Source organism: Carcharhinus amblyrhynchos, chromosome 34 (genome assembly GCF_965287045.1).
Source record: "Carcharhinus amblyrhynchos chromosome 34, sCarAmb.v2.hapA, whole genome shotgun sequence".
NCBI classification, from domain to species: Eukaryota; Metazoa; Chordata; class Chondrichthyes; order Carcharhiniformes; family Carcharhinidae; genus Carcharhinus; species Carcharhinus amblyrhynchos.
This window is the reverse complement of record NC_137357.1, coordinates 3,161,133-3,180,279: the sequence shown is the minus strand read 5'-3', so window position 1 is coordinate 3,180,279 and position 19,147 is coordinate 3,161,133. Positions and strand designations below refer to the sequence as shown.

Sequence of the window (19,147 nt, the reverse complement as noted above, 5' to 3'; positions counted from 1 at the left end):
TTTCAGTGTCAGCAGCATGTACGGGAAACATCTGTTATGTCGTGGAAGTGGCACCTATCCATTGGCAAAACCTACAGTTGATGGACTATATTGCAGTTACAGGTTGCCGATTAAAGAGCCCCTGTTCAAACAGGGAGGCTGTCCATCATTGCGAGGGTGCAAGTCCTGCAGAATGTGCAGTTTGTCTCATTTTGAGCTATCAGAGAAACGGGGGAGTTGCAAATTGCCACCACAGAGGACCTCCCGCCTGAGCAGGGCACCTGTACAAAGTTTACAGAGGTGGTGAAAGACTCTGAGGGCCATGGAAGAAGCGGGTCCAGTGCAGGAAAAGGGGTCAACGACCATCCGGAATCCATCATGGTAAGTGTCACCAACAGCAGTATCTGATGGAGTCACCAATAATGCGCACGCACAAGTCGGGGATTTGATTTAGCTCAGTCGGCTGGGTGGCTGGTTCATGATGCCGAGTGGTGCCATCAGTGTGGGTTCAATTCCTGTACCAGTTGAGGAGATTCTCAACCTTGCCTCTCAACACATCACTGGGTCATTGAAATTTCGTATCATGCCTCATTAATTTATTTGTTCGATCACAAAGTTAGGCTTACATTAACACTGCAATGGAGTTACTGTGAAAATCCCCTAGTCGCCACACTCTGGCGCCTGTTTGGATACATGAAGGAGAATTTAGCACCTAACCAGCACGTCTTTCAGAATGCAGGAGGAAACTGGAGCACCCGGAGGAAACCCACGCAGACATGGGGAGAATGTGCATACTCCGCACAAACAGTGACCCAGCTGGGAATCGAACCTGGGTCCCTGGTGCTGTGAGGCAGCTAACCATTGTGCCACCGTTAAAAGTAAAGTTGATTTATTAGTCACAAATAGGCTTACGTTAGCATTGCAATGAAGTTACTGTGAAAATCCCTTAGTTGCCACACTCTGGCACCTGTTCGGGTTACACTGAGGGAGAATTTAGCACCTAAACAGCATGTCTTTCAGAACGTGGGAGGAAACTGGAGCACCTGGAGGAAACCCATGCAGACACAGGGAGACCGTGCAGGCTCTGCACAGAGAGTGACCCGAGGCCAGAATTGAATCCAGATCCCTGGCACTATGAAGCAGCAGTGCTAACCACTGTGCTGCCCCAGTCACCCAGGCGCTGTTTTCTCCTCTGACAAACTTCAAAAGGTCCAGCCCGCCTCTCCACCCCGAGTTTTGTAAGTAGTGGTGTCCTCCTGAGGTGAGATCACTCATATTTGTATTTTGCTTGTTCTCTTTTTCAGACTAGGAAATACTGTGAGAAACACGGCTGGACCTGAAGCAAGTTGTTAGAGAAATCTCTGGTAGAACATTGCTTAAATTTTAAAAATAATAAATTACCACAGTGTCTTTGTTTAGAAATTTGATTCAGCCTCAGCATAAATAGTTCTGTCAAAATTTCGTGTGTGTCTATCTGTGTGTTTGGGGGTGTCTGAGCGTGCGTGTGTCTGAGCATGCTTTGTGTGTGTGTGTTAAAATAATTTCTCGCTGGTGAGTGAAAGATATATCTGGGATATGGTCAGTTACTGTTTCTGTTTCAGTCTTTCTCTATATAATGAGCTGTCAATTACTTCAGCCGAGTTGCGTCAGGGCAACAGCACAATTGGGACTAACACAAATTTGCTGATTCAAGAGGAGAACGTTCACTTTTTAACAAAAGAAAAAGAGGGATTGTGACAGAATTTTAACCGTTGATGTAGACCTGAATTAACTCGCTAATATTTATCATTAGTTATCCTTTCCTCACCCTCTGTAGCTGATGTGTGGCACAGTGATGGATTGTGACAGTTAAGCTTATAGGCTGAAGTGCTTCAAAATCATTTCTTTGTTCAATAAACTTTTACTAACAGACTGATTTGGGAATTGATGTAGTTCATTGCCTTGCCTTTCAATTCTTCTGTGTAATATTAAATCTGCTTAATTTGTGGGCACCACGGTGACACAGTGATTAGCACTGCTACCTCACGGCATCGGGGACCCGAGTTCAATTCCCAGTGTGGGTCACTGAATGTGTGCAGTCTGCACATCCTCCCCATGTCTGCGTGGGTTTCCTCCAGTTCCCTTTGTTACAATTCAGGTTGGAAACTCCAAACTGTTTTATGAAATCTGTCTGGATCATAAGTTTTGTCTCTTGAATTTGGCTAGGGTAAGCAAGAGATGTTTCATTCCATTGACCCATTGATTCAATTTGACCCACTCGGGAGCTTCTGTCAAACAAAGTTTACTTAAGAATATAGTTAGCATGTATAGTAAGAAAATTAACAATAACTTTTAAAAATTACAAACAAGAAAAAGAACAACCATGATATAAATCTTAACAGCTAAATACAGTTCCAACCAAACAAATCCCACAAACAAAACCCGTGCCACAGGTTTAGCACAGAAAATACGAATGCTCCCATATGCTGGAACTTAGTCCTTTGATGGAATGCTACAGTTCTCTGTAGTTCACATACAAACAAACTGAAGTCAGAACAGCTTCCCAAAATACCAAGAAGAGAGACAGAGAGACTCTAGTCATTAACCAGTAACCAACCAGCAGCAGAATACTCACTTCAGGAAGGCCAGGAGACCTGCTTCCAGCTAGCCAGCAGAATCTATAATATCAGGGGGCAAAGAGAAAAAACCTGTCCATAACTTAACAACCAGGATAGATTCTGACTCTAAAACCAAAACTCAAAATGTATGCTTGGATTCTTATGGGGGGAACCACTTAACTTTGACTTGTCAATCAACATTCCCCCTCACAATGCAGGGCCATAAAAGATCCCAGAAAGTACCTGGGTAAAAATAAACAAATCCCCATTTAAGCCATTGAAGCAGCAATAAAAGGACTTCTAACCAGACAGCCCAGCAACAATGAAAAAAAATCCAAAGCTGCTTAACCGCGGAGAACATAATTTAAAGGCATACTAATGTCACAAGTCCCATACTCCAAAGATATATAGGTTAGGTGGATTGGCCATGCCAAATTGCCCCATAGCATCCAAATATGTGCAGGTTAGGTGGATTGGCCATGCTATATTGCCCTTTAGTGTCCAAAAATGTGTAGGTTAGGTGAATTGGCTGTGCTAAATTGTCCCTTAGTGCCCAATATGTGTAGTTAGCGGGATTGACCATGCTAAATTGCCCCTTAGTGTCCAAAGATGTGTGGGTTAAGAGGATTGGCCATGCTAAATTGTCCGTTACCCAAGATGTATAGGTTAGGTGGATTGGCCATGCCAAATTGCCCGTTAGTGTCCAAAGATGTGCAGGTTAGGCATATTGGCCATGCTAAATTGTGGAATTCATTACCACAGAAAGTAGTTGATTGCAAAATATTGAATGTATTCGAGAGGCAGCTGGATATAGCACTTGGGGCGAATGGGATCATAGGTTATGGGGAGGAAGCAGGATTAAGCTATTGAGTTGGACAATCAGCCATGATTGTGATGAATGGCAGAGCAGGATCAAAGGGCTGAATGGCCTCCTCCGGCTCTATCTTCTATGTTTCCATGTCCAAAGATGTGTGGGTTAGGTAGATTGGCCATGCTAATTTGTACTATACAAGGTTTACAGAGGAGGTGAATGACTGTGAAGCCATTGGAAGAACCAGGTCCACTGCTGGAAAAGGGTCAACAACCTTCCCCAATCCACCATGGTGTCACCAACCTCTGATGGAGTCACCAATAATGTATACAGGCAAGTTGGGGAGTTTGTTTAGCTCAGTCAGCTGGGTTGCTGGTTCATGATGCAAATTGATGCTGGCAGTGTGGGTTCAATTCCCAGAGCAGCTGAGGATATTCTCAACCTTGTCTCTCAACACGAGACTGGGCCATTGGAATTTTGTATCACGCCTCATTAAGTCACCCAGGTGCCATGTTTTCTCCTCTGACAAGCTTCGTAAGGTCCAGTCTAACCCACCAACCCCAGTTTGCAAATAATGGTGTGTCCCCCCCCCGCCCCCCTCAAGGTTTGTGTCTGAGTCGACAGCACTCACATTTCTATTTTGCTTGTTCTGTCTTGCAGATGATGGACTACTGTGAGGAACACGGCTGGGTCTGAAGCAAGTTATTTAAAAAAATCCCAATGGAACATTGCTGAAATTAAAAACAAAGTAAATTGCCACAGTGTTTTTTAGAAATTGAATTCAGCCTCAGCACAAATAGTTGTCAAAACGTCAGTGTGTGTGTGTTTTAATTTGATTTTTATTTGATTTTATTTATTATTGTCACATGTACTGGGATACAGTGAAAAGTATTTGATTTATTATTGTCACATGTATTGGGATACAGTGAAAAGTATTGTTTGATTTATTATTGTCACATGTATTGGGATACAGTGAAAAGTATTGTTTGATTTATTATTGTCACATGTATTGGGATACAGTGAAAAGTATTGTTCGATTTATTATTGTCACATGTATTGGGATACAGTGAAAAGTATTGTTCGATTTATTATTGTCACATGTATTGGGATGTAGTGAAAAGTATTGTTTGATTTATTATAAAGAATATATATTATATATATTATAAATCAAAGAATAGTTTTCACTGTATCCCAATACATGTGACAATAATAAATCAATTCGGGGGGAGGGGGGGTGTGTGTGTGTGTTTGAGCACCAGGGGACAGTGTACTAAGTCACTAGCTAAGCTCCTGCTAACATCACGATCTGATATGAAGCTGGACACTCCAGAAATGAGAACAGGGTGAGATACATAGTTGTCACCACCATTCGGTCGAACAGCAATATGCAACAGAGTGTGTGTGTGTGTGTACGCGTGCACCCAGCCACCCAACCCTGTGTCGACATCGCTACCTAGTGTTGACATGAGACGTTGCAGGAGCATGGTCATCGAAACGTAGAAAATAGGAGCAGGGGTAGGCCATTTGGCCCTTCAAGTCTGCTCCACCATTCATTATGATCATGGCTGATCATCCAACTCAATGAATGGTAGGACACTGGGAAGTTCTGTGGAACAAAGGGACCTTGGCGTGTTTGTCCACAGATCTCTGAAGGCGGAAGGCCAGGTTGGCAGGGAGGTGAAAAGAGGCACAGAGGACACTTTATCAATCAATTACAAAAGCAGGGGAAGTCATTTTGGAGTTGTATAGAATTTGGTGAGGCCACAGCGGGAGTACTGTGTGCAGTTCTGGTCACCACATTATAGGAAGGATGTGATTGCACTGGAGGGAGTGCAGAGAAGATTCACCAGGATGCTGCCTGGGATGGAACATTTAAATTATGAAGAGAGATTGGATAGGCTTGGGTTGTTTTCGTTGGAGCAGAGAAGACTGAGCGATGCCCTTGATCAAGTGACCTGGGTTCGATTCCCGGCTCCGGTCACTGTCTGTGTGGAGTCTGCATGTTCTCCACGTGTCTGTGTGGGTTTCCTTCCACAGTCCAAAAATGTGCTGGTTAGGTGGATTGGCTGGTGTTCCAAGGGGCATTTAGCATGGCCAATCCACCTAATCTGCACATCTTTGGAGTGTGGGAGGAAACCGGAGCACCTGGAGGAAACCCAAGCAGACACGGGAGAATGTACGAACGCCACTCAGTCACCAAAGTTGGAATCGAACCCGGGTCCCTGGCTCTGTGAGGCATGATGTAGAGATGCCGGTGTTGGACTAGGGTAAGCACAGTAAGAATTTAGCACTGCTGCTTTATAGCACCAGGGACCCGAATTCAATTCCGTCCTTGGGTCACTATCTGTGCGAAGTGTGCATGTTCTCCCCGTGTCTGCGTGGGTTTGGGTCACACTGTGTGGAGTTTCCACATTCTCCCCCATGTCTGCATGGATTCCTCCAGATGTTCTGTGTGAGGCAGCAGTGCTAAGCACTGTGCCACCATGCCACCCAGAAATAATGGATCTTCGATATCCACTGAAAGACTAGACAGAGCCATAGTTGAATGCCTCGTCTGTAAACTGGCACCCCTGACGGTGTAACACTCCCTCAGCAGTCTACTGGAGTGTTTTTTTTCCTGCCTTTGCTTTCAAGTCTCTGGAGTGGGATTCGAACCCACAGCCTTCTGACTCAGAAATGGAAGTGCTGCCCTCTGAAGGGTGGCTGAAGAATAACCAGGAGGCAAAACAAAACATATTTTGTGGGCTAGTCCCAGAGATATTCAGCACGGAAACAGGCCCTTCGGCCCAACATAAGAACATAAGAAATAGGAGCAGGTCCTCCTCCGTGAAGACAGAAACAAAAAAGTTATTCAATACCTTAGCCATATCCCCATCCCCTACCACTAGGTCCCCTTTCTCATCCTCTAACCCGTCTATGCCGACCAGCTTTCCTAACCTGAACTAGCCCTACTTGCCTGTGTTTGGGCCCATATCCCTCTAAACATGTTCCATTTGTGTACCTGTCCAAATGCCTTTTTAAATGTTGTCATTGTACCTGCCTCTACCCCCTCCCCTGGCAGCTCATTTCACACACACGCCACCCTCTGTGTGAAGAAGTTGTCCCTGAGGTCCCCTTTCCCCTCTCACCTTTAACCTGTGCCCTCTAGTTTTGGACTCCCCTACCCCAGGGAAAAGCTATTCACCCTATCTTTGCCCCTCATGATTTTATGAACCTCTATAAAAATCAACCCTTATCCTCCTATGTTCCAGGAAAAAAGTCCCAGGCAATCCAGCCTCTCCCTATAACTCAAACCTTCCAGTCCCAGTAACATCCTTGTAAATCTTTTTTGCACCCTTTCCAATTTAATAACATCATTCCTATAATAGGGCAAACCAGAATTGTACACAGTTGTCCAAATGTAGCCTTAACAATGTCTTGTACAGTTAGGTGGCACAGTGGTTAGCACTGCTGCCTCATAGCACACGGGACACAAGTTTGATTCCTGGCTTGGGCCACTGTCTGTGTGGAGTCTGCACATTCTCCCTGTGTCTGCGCGGGTTTGGGTCACTGTCTGTGCGGAGTCTGCACTTTCTCTCTGTCTGCGTGGGCTTGGGTCACTGTCTGTTGGAGTTTCCACATTCTCCCCGTGTCTGTGTGGGCTTGAGTCACTGTCTGTGTGAAGTCTGCATGTTCTCCCCGTGTCTGCGTGAGTTTGGGTCACTGTCTATGTGGAGTTTCCACATTCTCCCCATGTCTGCATGGATTTCCTCCCACAGTTTGAAAGACATGCTGGTTAGGTGCTAAATTCTCCCTCAGGGTAACCTGAACAGTTGCCGGAGTGTGGCAACTAGGGGATTTTCACAGTAACTTCATTGCAGTGTTAATGTAAGCCTAGTTGCGACACTAATAAATAAACTTAACGGGCAAGAAGGCGAACGCAGTGAATATTCCATCAGGAAAGTATGGAATGTCTCTTGAATTATTTCACTAGTGGCTTTGAAGAGAATAAGTTAAAGTAGCTTCTCTGGAATATGAAGTCGGAGTGACTGTGGGTGGTATACCTTTAAGGGGTCAGCATGCTTGGCGATCAAATGGCATCATCTGTTTGGCAAAGTGAGTGGTGGAGATGAAGGCAGGTCCCTATTGGGTGAGTATTTCCTCTTTTTTTCAGTGCTCGCTATTTTGTGATTCACTGGTCGGGTTTATATAACAGTCAGTGTGGTCTGTACAGTGAGGAAGCAGAGATGTCTCTCTTCGTGTGCCTTGCCTTGTTATTTTTGGCTCCAGGTAAGGTGTTAGCTGCTGTGTGAAACAACTTTTGCTTTAATACAGGGACCTCATGCGCACTGACAGGGCAGAACTCTGCTGACAATCAGTGTCTATCACTTTGCACTGTCCTGTCACTTTTTAAGTGCTGCTGCTCAGATTGCAATCTAAAATCGTAATGTGTTTCCACTTTTGTGTGTTCAGTGAGCCGGCTGGGTTGAGTTCAGTGAAAAGCTGTGGTAGGCTGTCTGCTCATGCTGCTGTCATAGAATCCAGAAGGAGGCCATTCAGCTCATCAAGTCTGCACTGGCTACAATCCCACGCAGCCCTTATCTCCGTAACCCTATGCATTTACCCTAGCTAGTCCCCCGACACAGTAATAATTTAGCATGGCCAATCCACCTAACTGCACATCTTTCGGACTGTGGGAGGAAACCGGGGCACCCGGAGGAAACTCACGCAGATACGGGGAGAATGTGCAGACTCTGCACAGACAGTAACCCAAGCTGGGAATCGAACCCAGGTCCCTAGCACTGTGAGGTGACAGTGCTAACCACTGTGTCACTGTGCCGCCCCACGCTCTGTCCATTACTTCCCTCATCTCCTACCGGAATGAGTCATGCAAAAGGCTGAATATTTGATTTTGATTTGAGTTGATTTTGATTTCATTAATAGCCTTTAGGGAAGGATTATATCAAGTGTTTATGTGAAGAAGTGAAATATTATATCTGATGGCCTAATTGTGCGAAAACCAGAGCTGTCGTGGTTTCTTTTCAACGTTTTCTGCATTTAGCATCTGAAAGCTTTGCACATGTTGAAACTTTCTTACCCAGTCTTACCCACGTGTCTCCAGAGCCACAGCAATGTGGTTGACTCTCAACTGCCCTTGGGCAACTAGGGATTAGCAATAAATACTGGCCCAGCCAGCGACGCCCATGTCCCACAAATGAATTTTAAAAAATTTGATTTTGATTTGGTTTGATTTATTATTGTCACATGTATTAACCCACAGTGAAAAGTATTGTTTCTTGCGTGCTATACAGACAAAACATACCATTCATAGATGACATGGGGAGGAAGGAGAGAGTGCAGAATGTGCTGTTACAGTCATAGCTAGGGTGTAGACAAAGATCAACTTTATGTAAGGTAGGTCCATTCAAATGTCTGATGGCAGCAGGGAAGAAGCTGTTCTTGAGTCGGTTGGTATGTGACCTCAGACTTTTGTATCTTTTTCCTGATGGAAGAGAGAATGTCCGGGGCGTATCGGGTCCTTGCTTATGCTGGCTGCTTTGCCGAGGCAGTGGGAAGTATGGATGGAATCAATGATGTGAGGCTGGTTTGAGTGATGAATTGGGCTACGTTCACAACCTTTTGTAGTTTTTTTTGCAATCTTGGGCAGAGCAGGAGCCATACCAAGATGTAATACGTCTGGGAAGAATGCTTTCTGTGGTGCATCTGTAAAAATTGGTGAGAGTTGCAGCGGACGTGCCAAATTTCCTTAGCCTCCTGAGAAAGTAGAGGTGTTGGTGGGCTTTCTTAACTATAGTGTCGGCGTGGAAGGACCAGTATAGGTTGTTGGTGATCTGGACACCTAGAAACCTGAAGCTCTTGACCATTTCCACTTCATCCCCGTTGATGTAGACAGGGGCATGTTCTCCTTTACGCTTCCTGAAGTCGATGACTCTCTCTATTTTGTTGACGTTGAGGGAGAGATTATCGTTGTTGCACCAGTTCACCAGATTCTCTATCTCATTCTTGTACTCCATCTCATCATTGTTTGAGATCCGACCCACTACAGTGGTGTCATCAGCAAACTTGAAAATCGAGTTGAGGGGAATTTGGCCACACAGTCATAGGTGTATAAGGAGTATCGTAAAGGGACGAGGACACAGTCTTGTGGGGCACCGGTGTTGAGGATGATCGTGGGGGAGGTGTCATTACCTGCCCTTACTGATTGTGGTCTATGAGTTAGGAATACCTCCACAAACCCAAGGTTTAAAACCCTGCGCCTGATACTTTGTGACAGATGTAGCAACTGAATAAACTGTTGTAATTGTGGGTGCACAGGCAAATGGTGTTCTAAACACTCCGGGTATTGAAATAAAAGCTGTTTCTCTTCCTGATTTTATTTGGCTTTACTTATAGACATAGAAAACCTACAGTGCAGAAAAAGGCCGTTGGCCCATCAAGTCTGCACTGACCACAATCCCACCTATTCTCCACTCGTCCCTACATGTTTTACCCACTAATCCCTCTAACCTACACATTCTCAGAACACTAAGGGGCAATTTCTTAGCATGGCCCATCAACCTAACCCACATATCTTTGGACCGTGGGAGGAAACCGGAGCACCCAGAGGAAACTCACGCAGACACGGGGAGGTTGTGCAAACTCCACACCGACAGTGACCTGAGCCAGGAATCGAACCCAGGTCCCTGGAGCTGTGAAGCAGTTGTGCTACCGTGCCGCCCTTTCTCCTGGAAGTGATACCCTGTGCTGTGATAGTGCTCTGAAGCCTGGGCTGCCTTCTGTGTGGCCTGGGCAGTGCACAGTTCAGACGTGGGTCCAGGAAACACAAAATAACACCCAACTATTGGAGACATCCTTCCCTCCCCAAGTGAGAGGGTGCTGAGGCCAGGTACAATACTCCCTCCGAGGCCTTGACTAAAAACCACTAACTCAACCACTAACACTCTGGGATGGCACTGTCATTTCTCATTTCCTACTCAACTCAGTTGATCAGCTCCTGTGGATGATAAAGTGTTTTCCTTAACAGTGAATGTGGGAATAGATGGCACGGTAGCACAGTTGTTAGCACTGCTCCCTCACAGTGCCAGGGACCCGGGTTCGATTCCAGCCTCAGGTGACTGTGTGGAGTTTGCATATTCTCCCTGTGTCCGCATGGGTTTCCTCCAGTGCTCCAGTTCCCTTCCATAATATAAAGATGAGCAGGTTAGGGCGATTGGCCACGCTAAATTGCCCCTTCGTGTCCAAAGATGTGCAGGTTAGATGGATTGGCCTTGCTGAATTGCCCTGTAGTGTCCAAAGCTGTGTTGGTTAGTGGATTAGCCATGCTAAATTGCCCCTTGGTGTCCAAAGGTGTGCAGTTTAGGTGGATTAGCCATGCTAAATTACCCCTTAGCATCCAAAGATGTGCAGGTTAGGTTGATTGGCCATGTTAAATTCCCCCTTAGTGTCAGGGGGATGTGCAGGGTAGATAGGTGGGGTTATGGGTATCGGGCCTAAGTGGAATAGTTATGAGTGCAGGCTCGATGGGCTGAATGGCCTACTTCTGCGCTGTAGGGATTTTATGATTCCATGACCTGCATTTTCCTGGCTAAGTATTAATGCAGTTTGTAATTAAATTTGTTCAGGATTCGACATGCTTAGAGAAACACAGCGAGCTCTGTATCCTCCCTCACCCCTGCGATCCTCATCATTACTGGATACTATAGCCCTTACCCTCACCCTTCCTTTGCTCTCTTTTGAGTTGGGTGGAGACTTGGGGAAGGGTTTGCTCTGTGATAGACCTGCATTGTGTTCCTGGGTCCTGTGACCAACAGAGAAGCTCACTGTATGTTACGTAGAGAACAGACTGGCTTCACAAGTCTTTCACACTCTTAGCTCCATGTGGTCCCATCAGTGCATCTTTTGGTTGGAGATGGAGCTTGGTTTAAAGTCTGAGATTCTCTTCATTCCCAGTGCTCTCACTTCCCCCTGTTAGAGCTGAATGTTTGCCTGAGTTCACACTGGGGCGAGACCGATCATGTGGGAAAGAATTCAGACAGTCAAAAGTGTCCAGTGTAACTGGGGGGGGGAGATGGGGAGAGGGGTGAACTCCCTCTGTGGGAACTATTCCAACATGAACCCCAATTCAATTGGTTCTAGGTGTTTGATTTGATTTATTATTGTCACATGTATTGGGATACAATGAAAAGTATTGTTTCTTCCATGCTATACAGACAAAGCATACCATTCATAGAGAAGTAAAGGAGAGGGTACCAAATGTAGTGTTACAATCATAGAGTATAGAGGTAGGTCCATTCAAAAGTCTGACAGCAGCAGGGAAGAAGCTGTTCTTGAGTCAGTTGGTACGTGACCTCAGAATTTTGTATCTTTTTCCCAATGGAAGAAAGTGGAAGAGAGAATGTCCAGGGTGTGTGGGTTCTTAATTATGCTGGCTGTTTTTCCCGAGGTATCGGGAAGTGTAGATGGAGTCAATGGATGGGAGGCTGATTTGCGTGATGGATTGGGCTACATTCACAAATCTTTGTAGTTTCTTGGGCAGAGTATGAGACATACCAAGCTGTGACACATCCAGAAAGAATGCTTTTTATGGTGCATCTGCAAAGAGACACTGTAGTCGATATAGTGTCTATGGCACTATAGGCGGAATGGTCAAATGGGCGGATAAGTGGCAGATGGAATTTAATCCTGAAAAATGTGAGGTGATGCACTTTGGAAGGAGTAATTTGACAAGGAAGCACTCAGTGAATGGTAGGACACTGAGAAGTTCTGTGGAACAAAGGGACCTTGGTCTGTTTGTCCACAGATCTCTGAAGGTGAAAGGGCAGGTTAATAGGATGGTGAAAAAGGCACATGGCACACTCACCTGTATCAATCGGAGTGTAGATTACAAAACCAGAGAGGTTATGTTGATGTTATTTGAACTTTGGTGAGGCCACAGCTGGAGTACTGTGTGCAGTTCTGGTCGCCACATTATAGGAAGGATGTGATCGCACTGGAGGGGGTGCAGAGGAGATTCACCAGGATGCTGCCTGAGATGGAACATTTAAGTTATGAAGAGAGGTTGGATAGGCTTGGGTTGTTTTCATTGGAGCAGAGAAGACTGAGGGGCAACCTGATTACATGATTATGAGGGACATGGTCAGAGTGGATAGGGAGCAGCTGTTCCCCTTAGTTGAAGGGTCAGCCACGAGGGGACAGAGGTTCAAGGTGAGGGAAAGGAGGTTTGAGGGGGAATGTGAGGAAAAACCTTTTTTACCCAGAGGGTGGTGAGGATCTGGAATGCGCTGCCTGGGAGGGTGGTGGAGGCGGGATGCCTCACATCCTTTAAAATGTACCTGGATGAGCACTTGGCACGTCACAACATTCAGGGCAATGGGCCAAGTGCTGGCGGATGGGATTTGGTGGGAGTTTCTCATGTGTCAGTGCAGACCTGATGGGCTGAAGGGCCTCTTCTGTGCTTTTTGAATCTGTGATTCTATAGTTACTAAAATGCAAGGGGGAGAAAAAGCGCAAAAATAAAATGTAGAAACGAGAAGGAGTCAAAAATTGATAGTTAAAAAAAATACACAAATCAGTCTTTAACCTGACCATGAATGGCAGGGTGGCACAGTGGTTAGCACTGCTGCCTCACAGCGCCAGGGGCCCAGGTTCAATTCCTGTCTTGGGTCACTGTCTGTGTGGAGTTTGCACATTCTCCCCGTTTCTGCATGGGTTTCCTCTCAGTGCTCCGGTTTCCTCCCACAGTCCAAAGATGTACATTTTCGATGGATTGACCATGCTAAATTGCCCCTTAGTGTCAGGAGGACTAGCTAGGGTAAATGCATGGGGTCATGGTGATAGGGTCTGGGTGCGATTTGGTCGGTGTAGACTTGATGTGTCGAATGGCCTCCTTCTGCACCATAGGGATTCTGAAACGATGCAGCTATTTCAGATTTGTGATTCTAATCACACTGACTTCAGCAGTTGCATAGTTTGTTATGAGATTCCATGGTTCTGCAGGTTAGCTGAGAGGAGCGTGCGGGTGACAGAGTGGTTCACATCGCTGCCTCACAGTGCCAGAGATGCAGATTCAATTCCGGCCTTGGGTCACTGTCTGTGCAGAGTTTGCGTGTTCTCCTTGTGTCTGTGTGGGTTTCCTCTGAGTGTCCAGTTTCCTCCCACAGTCCAACAATGTGTAGGTTAGGTGGATTGGCCATGCTAAATTGCCCCTGATTGTCCAAAGATGTTCAGGTCTGGTGGATTGGCCATGCTAAATTGCCTCTTAGTGTCCAAAATGTGCAGATTAGGTAGATTGCCATGATAAATGCGTGGGGTTACAGGGATAAGGCGGGGGAGAGGATCAAGGTAAGAGAATCAGTGCAGATTTGATGGGCTGAATGGTCTCTTCTGCAATGTAGGGATTCCATGCAAGGGAGAACAGTGTTCCATCTCCATTTACTTCTCGCAGCATCGCAGAATCCCAGCTACGAATGGAGGACGCTTGTTCCGCCTCACTCACAATGTAACTTCCATAGTAAAATATAATTTGAGATTCATGTCAGCGCATTGTGTTTGTCCTCTGGTCTACATGACTTGATTTAAACATATCCTCACTCTTCCGGAAGTGAATTAGAAACATTTTCTTCCTCATCCCTTCAAGAAAGGAGAAGTTGAGGATTGTGGTTGAGTTCTATGAAATTGGTTAATTTATGCCAATGTATTGTGTAATTCAGACACTGAAAGGAGGGTTTGCTGCCAGAGCTTTCATTTACCAGCGGAATATTTTCCTGGCATGTTAGGGGCGGCACGATGGCACAGTGGTAAGCACTGCTGCCTCAACGCTCGAAAGCCGGGTTCAATTTCCAGCTTGGATCACTGTGTGTGTGCAGTTTGCACTTTATCCCCTTGTCTGCGTGGCTTTCCTCCTGACTCCGGTTTACTCCCATAGTCCAAAGACGTTCAGGTTTGTTGGATTGGCCATGCTAAGTTGCCCCTTGATGTCCAAAGATGTGCAAGCTAGGTGGACTGGCCATGCTAAATTGTCCCTTTGCGCCCAAAGATGTGCAGGTTAGGTGGATTGGCCATGTTAAATTGTCTCTTGGTATCCAAAGATGCGCAAGTTAGGTGGATTGGCCATGCTAAATTGCCCCTTAGTGTCCAAAGATGTGCAGGTTAGATGGATTAGCTACGGTAAATGTGTGGGGATACAGGAATGGGGCAGGTGGAGTTGACAAGGGTAAGATAACTCTGTCACACTGTCAGTGCAGACTCGATGGGCTGAATGGCCTCCCTCTGCACTGAAGGGATTCTATGATGTAAACCTCTATTTGAAGTGTTGTCAGGAATGTAGCAATAGAGGTCCCAGTGAGAGAAATGGCCTGATAATCTGTTGATCGAGGAGAAAAAAATTGGTCATGACACCAGAGGGAACTGTAAAGGAACTGCCATGGGATCTTTCCTGTCCAGTTGACAGGAGGCAATAGGGCGTCGGTGTAAAGTCTCATCCTTTGACAGTGCAGCCCACCCCCTGCGGTACTTCACTGGAATATTAACCTTGACGCTCTCTTTGTGATCAGGTGCTGAAATGGGACTTAACCTTGTGATTGAGAGACTATACCTGTCTGCCATTGAAGGCAGCTACCCTCAAACAGCTAAAAGCGAAAGAAATAACTACTAACTTTCAGCGAACATGTTTCTCCTGAAATTAACATCCCATCTGGATAGCACAGTGGTTAAAACTGCTGCTTCACAGCTCCAGGGTCCTGGGTTTGATACCTGGCTCGGGTCACTGTCTGTGTGGAGTCTGCACATTCTCCTCGTGTCTGTGTGGGTTTCCTCCGGGTACTCTGGTTTCCTCCCACAATCCAAAAGTGTGCGGGGTTAGGCTGATTGGCCATGCTAAGAAATTGCCCCTTATTGTCCAGGGATGCGTAGGTTAGAAGGATTAGTGGGTATAATATGTAGGGATGGGGGTAGGGCCTGGGTGGGATTGTGTTTGGTGCAGACGCGAAGGGCCTCTTTCTGCACTGTCGGGTTCTATGATCTCAGTACTTCATTATCTCTCTCTTGCATCTGCGATTTCACTCTGAATTATTAATGTCTCAACCTTATGCCCTGTACACAACACCTGGTATAATCTATAATGAGAACGTGTGGACCCTGGCTTCAGAGTGTGCAGCTGGTTTTAATTCTGTGAAGCGAAGAGGTTTGGAGGGAGTTAGAATGTGAACTCTGGCATTTGGGGATGTGCAATAACTTTCTGCTTTTTGATACCTCCCAGTTGTGGCCAGTTTGGAACAAAGAGGCTTAGCATGTGCTCACAGCATAGAACACCTGTGCCAGGACCTGAATTTAGCCGTCAAATGCAGAGTAGTGAATGATTGTGTGGAAACCGAATGGAGTAAGCCTAAAGTGGTAAGTTTTGATTTGATTTATTATTGTCACATGTATTGGGATACAGTGAAAAGTATTGTTTGATTTATTATTGTCACATGTATTGGGATACAGTGAAAAGTATTGTTTGATTTATTATTGTCACATGTATTGGGATACAGTGAAAAGTATTGTTTGATTTATTATTGTCACATGTATTGGGATAAAGTGAAAAGTATTGTTTGATTTATTATTGTCACATGTATTGGGATACAGTGAAAAGTATTGTTTCTTGCGCTCTATACAGACAAAACATACTGTACATAGAGAAGAAGGAAAGAAGAGAGTGCAGAATTTAGCATTACAGTCATAGCTAGGGTCATAGAGAAAGATCAACTTCATGTACGACAGCAGGGAAGAAGCTGTTCTTGAGTCAGGTGGTATGATACCAACTTTAGTATCTTTTTCCCGATGGAAGAGAGTGGCCAGGACTTTACCACCCCATCCACTACGGGAATCAGAGCGGGTGGGAGGCAGACAATGGGAAGGTCCTTTGACCTTGGGCAGGATTTTACAATTTTGGGATGAACAAGGCTGTAAAATCCTGCCCAGTATGTCTGGGGTGTGTGGGGTCCTTGATTATTCTGGCTGCTTTTCCGAGGCAGCGGGAAGTATAGACTGAGTCAATGGATGGGAGGCTGGTTTGCATGATGGACTGGGCTACGTTCACAACCCTTTGTAGTTTCTTGCAGTCTTGGTCAGAGCAGGAGCCATACCAAGCTGTGACACGACCTGAAAGGATGCTTTCCATGGGGCATCTGTAAAAGTTGAGAGAGTCGTAGCTGACATGCCAAATTTCCTTTGCTTTCTGAGAAAGTAGAAGCATTGGTGGGCTTTCTTAACTATAGAGTGAGCATGGGGGGATCAGGACAGGTCGTTGGTGATCTGGACACCGAGAAACTTGAAGCTCTCGACTATTCCTACTTGGTCCTTGTTGATGTAGACAGGGGCATGTTCTCCTTTACGCTTCCTGAAGTTGATGACTATTTCCTTTGTGGTGTTGAGACCAATGTTTTGCAATGGGCACAAGAGAACGAGTTCTCTTCCACATTAGCTGCAGCTCCATAATATTTGATGTCATTAACTGACCCATATGTAATATAGTACGTGCTTCATATAATTGTACATGTCCATGTCTGCTGTTGGTTTTTTTTTCTTGAGATTAGTAACATTAAAGTTTATTTATTTGTCATAAGTCGGCTTACATTAACAGTGCAATGAAGTTACTGTGAAAATCCCCTAGTCTCCCCACTCTGGGGCCTGTCCGGGTACACTGAGGGAGAATTAGCACGTCTTTCGGACTGTGGGAGGAAACCGGAGCACCCGGAGGAAACCCACACAGACACGGGGAGAATGTGCAGATTCCACACGGACACTTACCCAAACCCAGAAGCGAACCCAGGTCCCTGGTGCTGTGAACTAGCAGTGCAAACCACTTTGCCACCAGCCCTTTATCTTATAGCTGTGTTCTCCTGTTTGAGACTCTCCCACTAGTGCAAACATTTCACCATCTACCTTGTTAAACCCCCTTCAGGATCTTATTCTTTTGTTCATTTGTGGGACATGCCATCGCTGGCTGGACAACATTTATTGCCCATCCCTAGTTGCCCCTTGAGAAGGTGGTGGTGAGCCACCATCTTCAATCACTGCAGTCCACGTGCTGTGGGTTGACCCACAATGCCGTTAGGGAGGGAACCAGGATTTTGACCCAGCGACTGCGATGGAACAGCCAATATATTTGCAAGTTAGGATGGTGAGTGGCTCAAAGGAGAACTTGCAGTTGGTGGTGTTCCCCATGTGTCTGCTACCCTTGTCCTTCTAGATGGTAGAGGTCATGGGTTTGGAAGGTGCTGTCTAAGGATGAGTTGCTGCAGTGCATCTTGTAGATGGTACACACTGCTGCTACTGTCAGTGGTGGAGGGAGTGAATGTTTGTGGATGGGGTGCCAATCAAGCGGGGCTGCTTTGTCCTGGATGGTGTCGAGCTTCTTGAGTGTTGTTGGAGCTGCACCCATCCAGGCAAGTGGGAAGTATTCCATCACACTCCTGACTTGTGCCTTGTAGGTGGTGGACAGGCTTTGGGGAAGTCAGGAGGTGAGTTACTCTCCACAGGATTCCCAGCCTCTGACCTGCTCTGGTAGCCACAGTATTTATACGGCTGGGTCCAGCTCAGTTTCTGGTCAATGGTAACCCCCAAGATGTTGATAATGGGGGGATTCAGTGATGATAATGCCATTGAATGTCCTGGGTAGGTGGGTGGAAGGTCAGGTAGCTGAAATTTTAACCTGATTTCCCCTTCCCCATTTGCTGCCTGAGCAGCTGAGTATTCCCAGAACTTTCAGTTCATCTTGAAGATCAGAAACTTTCACTTCTGGCTGAGGAATTCATTATTAGCAACAGAAAGCAGCACTGAACACTTACCCAACTCTCTCACACCCACGCACACACTGACCTCTCTCCGACTCCCATAAACACACGCACACAGACACACTCTCTCTCTCTCTCATACACTCTCCCTCTCACACACATACACACACTGACCTCTCTCCGACTCCCATAAACACACACACAGACACACACACTCTCTCGCATACTCACTCACTCTCTCACACACACACACACACAAACACACTCTCTCTCCCTTGCGCACATTGGTGGTAATTCTGTTTTTTTGCGTCTATAACAGATCCATCTTTTTCTGTTTAACACACTCACAAAAGCAAAGGTGGCTTCACTGAACTTTCCTACCCCATCTGGCTCTCATGCACACAGAATTCTTCGTAAATTTCTCTGACCGCCCCCTCCCCGACCCCAGCCCACATTTTGTCCTCTCATTGCTGAAAGTGCTTCTTCCTTGCCAGAGGAATGTCTGGTGTAGCTGAAACATACAGAGCTATAATGGTCTAGTGGTATTATTGCTGGACGATTAATCAAGAAACTCAGCTAACATTATATAAAACCTTTGTTCAGCCGCTTTTGGAGTATTGTGTGCAGTTCTGGTCATGGAAGCTTTGGAGAGAGTACAAAGAAGGCTCACCAGGATGTTGCCTGGTCTCAAGGGCTAAGTGGAGAGGTTGAATAAACTGGGATTGTTTTCACTGGAAAGACGGAGGCTGAGGGGAGACCTGGTCTACAAAATGATGGGGGGCACAGACAGGATGGAGAGTCAGAGGCTTTCCCCAGGGTGGAAGTGTCAATTACATAGGGGCACAGGCTCAAGGTGAGAGGGGGGAAGTTTAAGGGAGATGTGCGGGGGGGGGGGGGGGGGGGGGTAATTTTTCACGCAGAGTGATGGGTACCTGGAACGTGTTGCCAGAGGAGGCGGTGGAAGCAGGCAGATTAGCAACACTTAA

General features: G+C 46.0%; 1 protein-coding gene and 1 pseudogene across 5 annotated transcripts in view; both read left to right on the top strand.

The window, feature by feature from the left end:
* LOC145361248 (prosaposin-like) overlaps window positions 1-1,319 on the top strand; it is a 50,495-nt pseudogene extending 49,176 nt beyond the window's left edge. Inside the window, exon 11 of the transcript XR_013889820.1 lies at window positions 1,284-1,319. The product of XR_013889820.1 is annotated as a prosaposin-like (transcript). The remainder of the gene's footprint in view (window positions 1-1,283) is intronic.
* Window positions 1,320-1,324: 5 nt separating this feature from the next.
* Window positions 1,325-19,147, top strand: part of LOC145361292 (prosaposin-like) — a 44,216-nt gene continuing 26,393 nt past the window's right edge. Inside the window, exons 1-3 of one of the 4 annotated variants that reach the window (XM_080216940.1) lie at window positions 1,325-1,343; window positions 4,048-4,135; window positions 15,644-15,777. Coding sequence is in view for 2 of the 4 variants with exons in the window: in XM_080216938.1 (XP_080073064.1) it covers window positions 7,614-7,656; window positions 15,644-15,777 (177 nt within the window). In the remaining 2 variants the exon portion in view is untranslated. Of the gene's footprint in view, window positions 1,344-4,047; window positions 4,136-7,538; window positions 7,657-14,113; window positions 14,184-14,224; window positions 14,327-15,643; window positions 15,778-19,147 lie in introns of those variants that run through there. The other 3 variants (XM_080216938.1, XM_080216939.1, XM_080216941.1) reach the window with 3 other exon arrangements.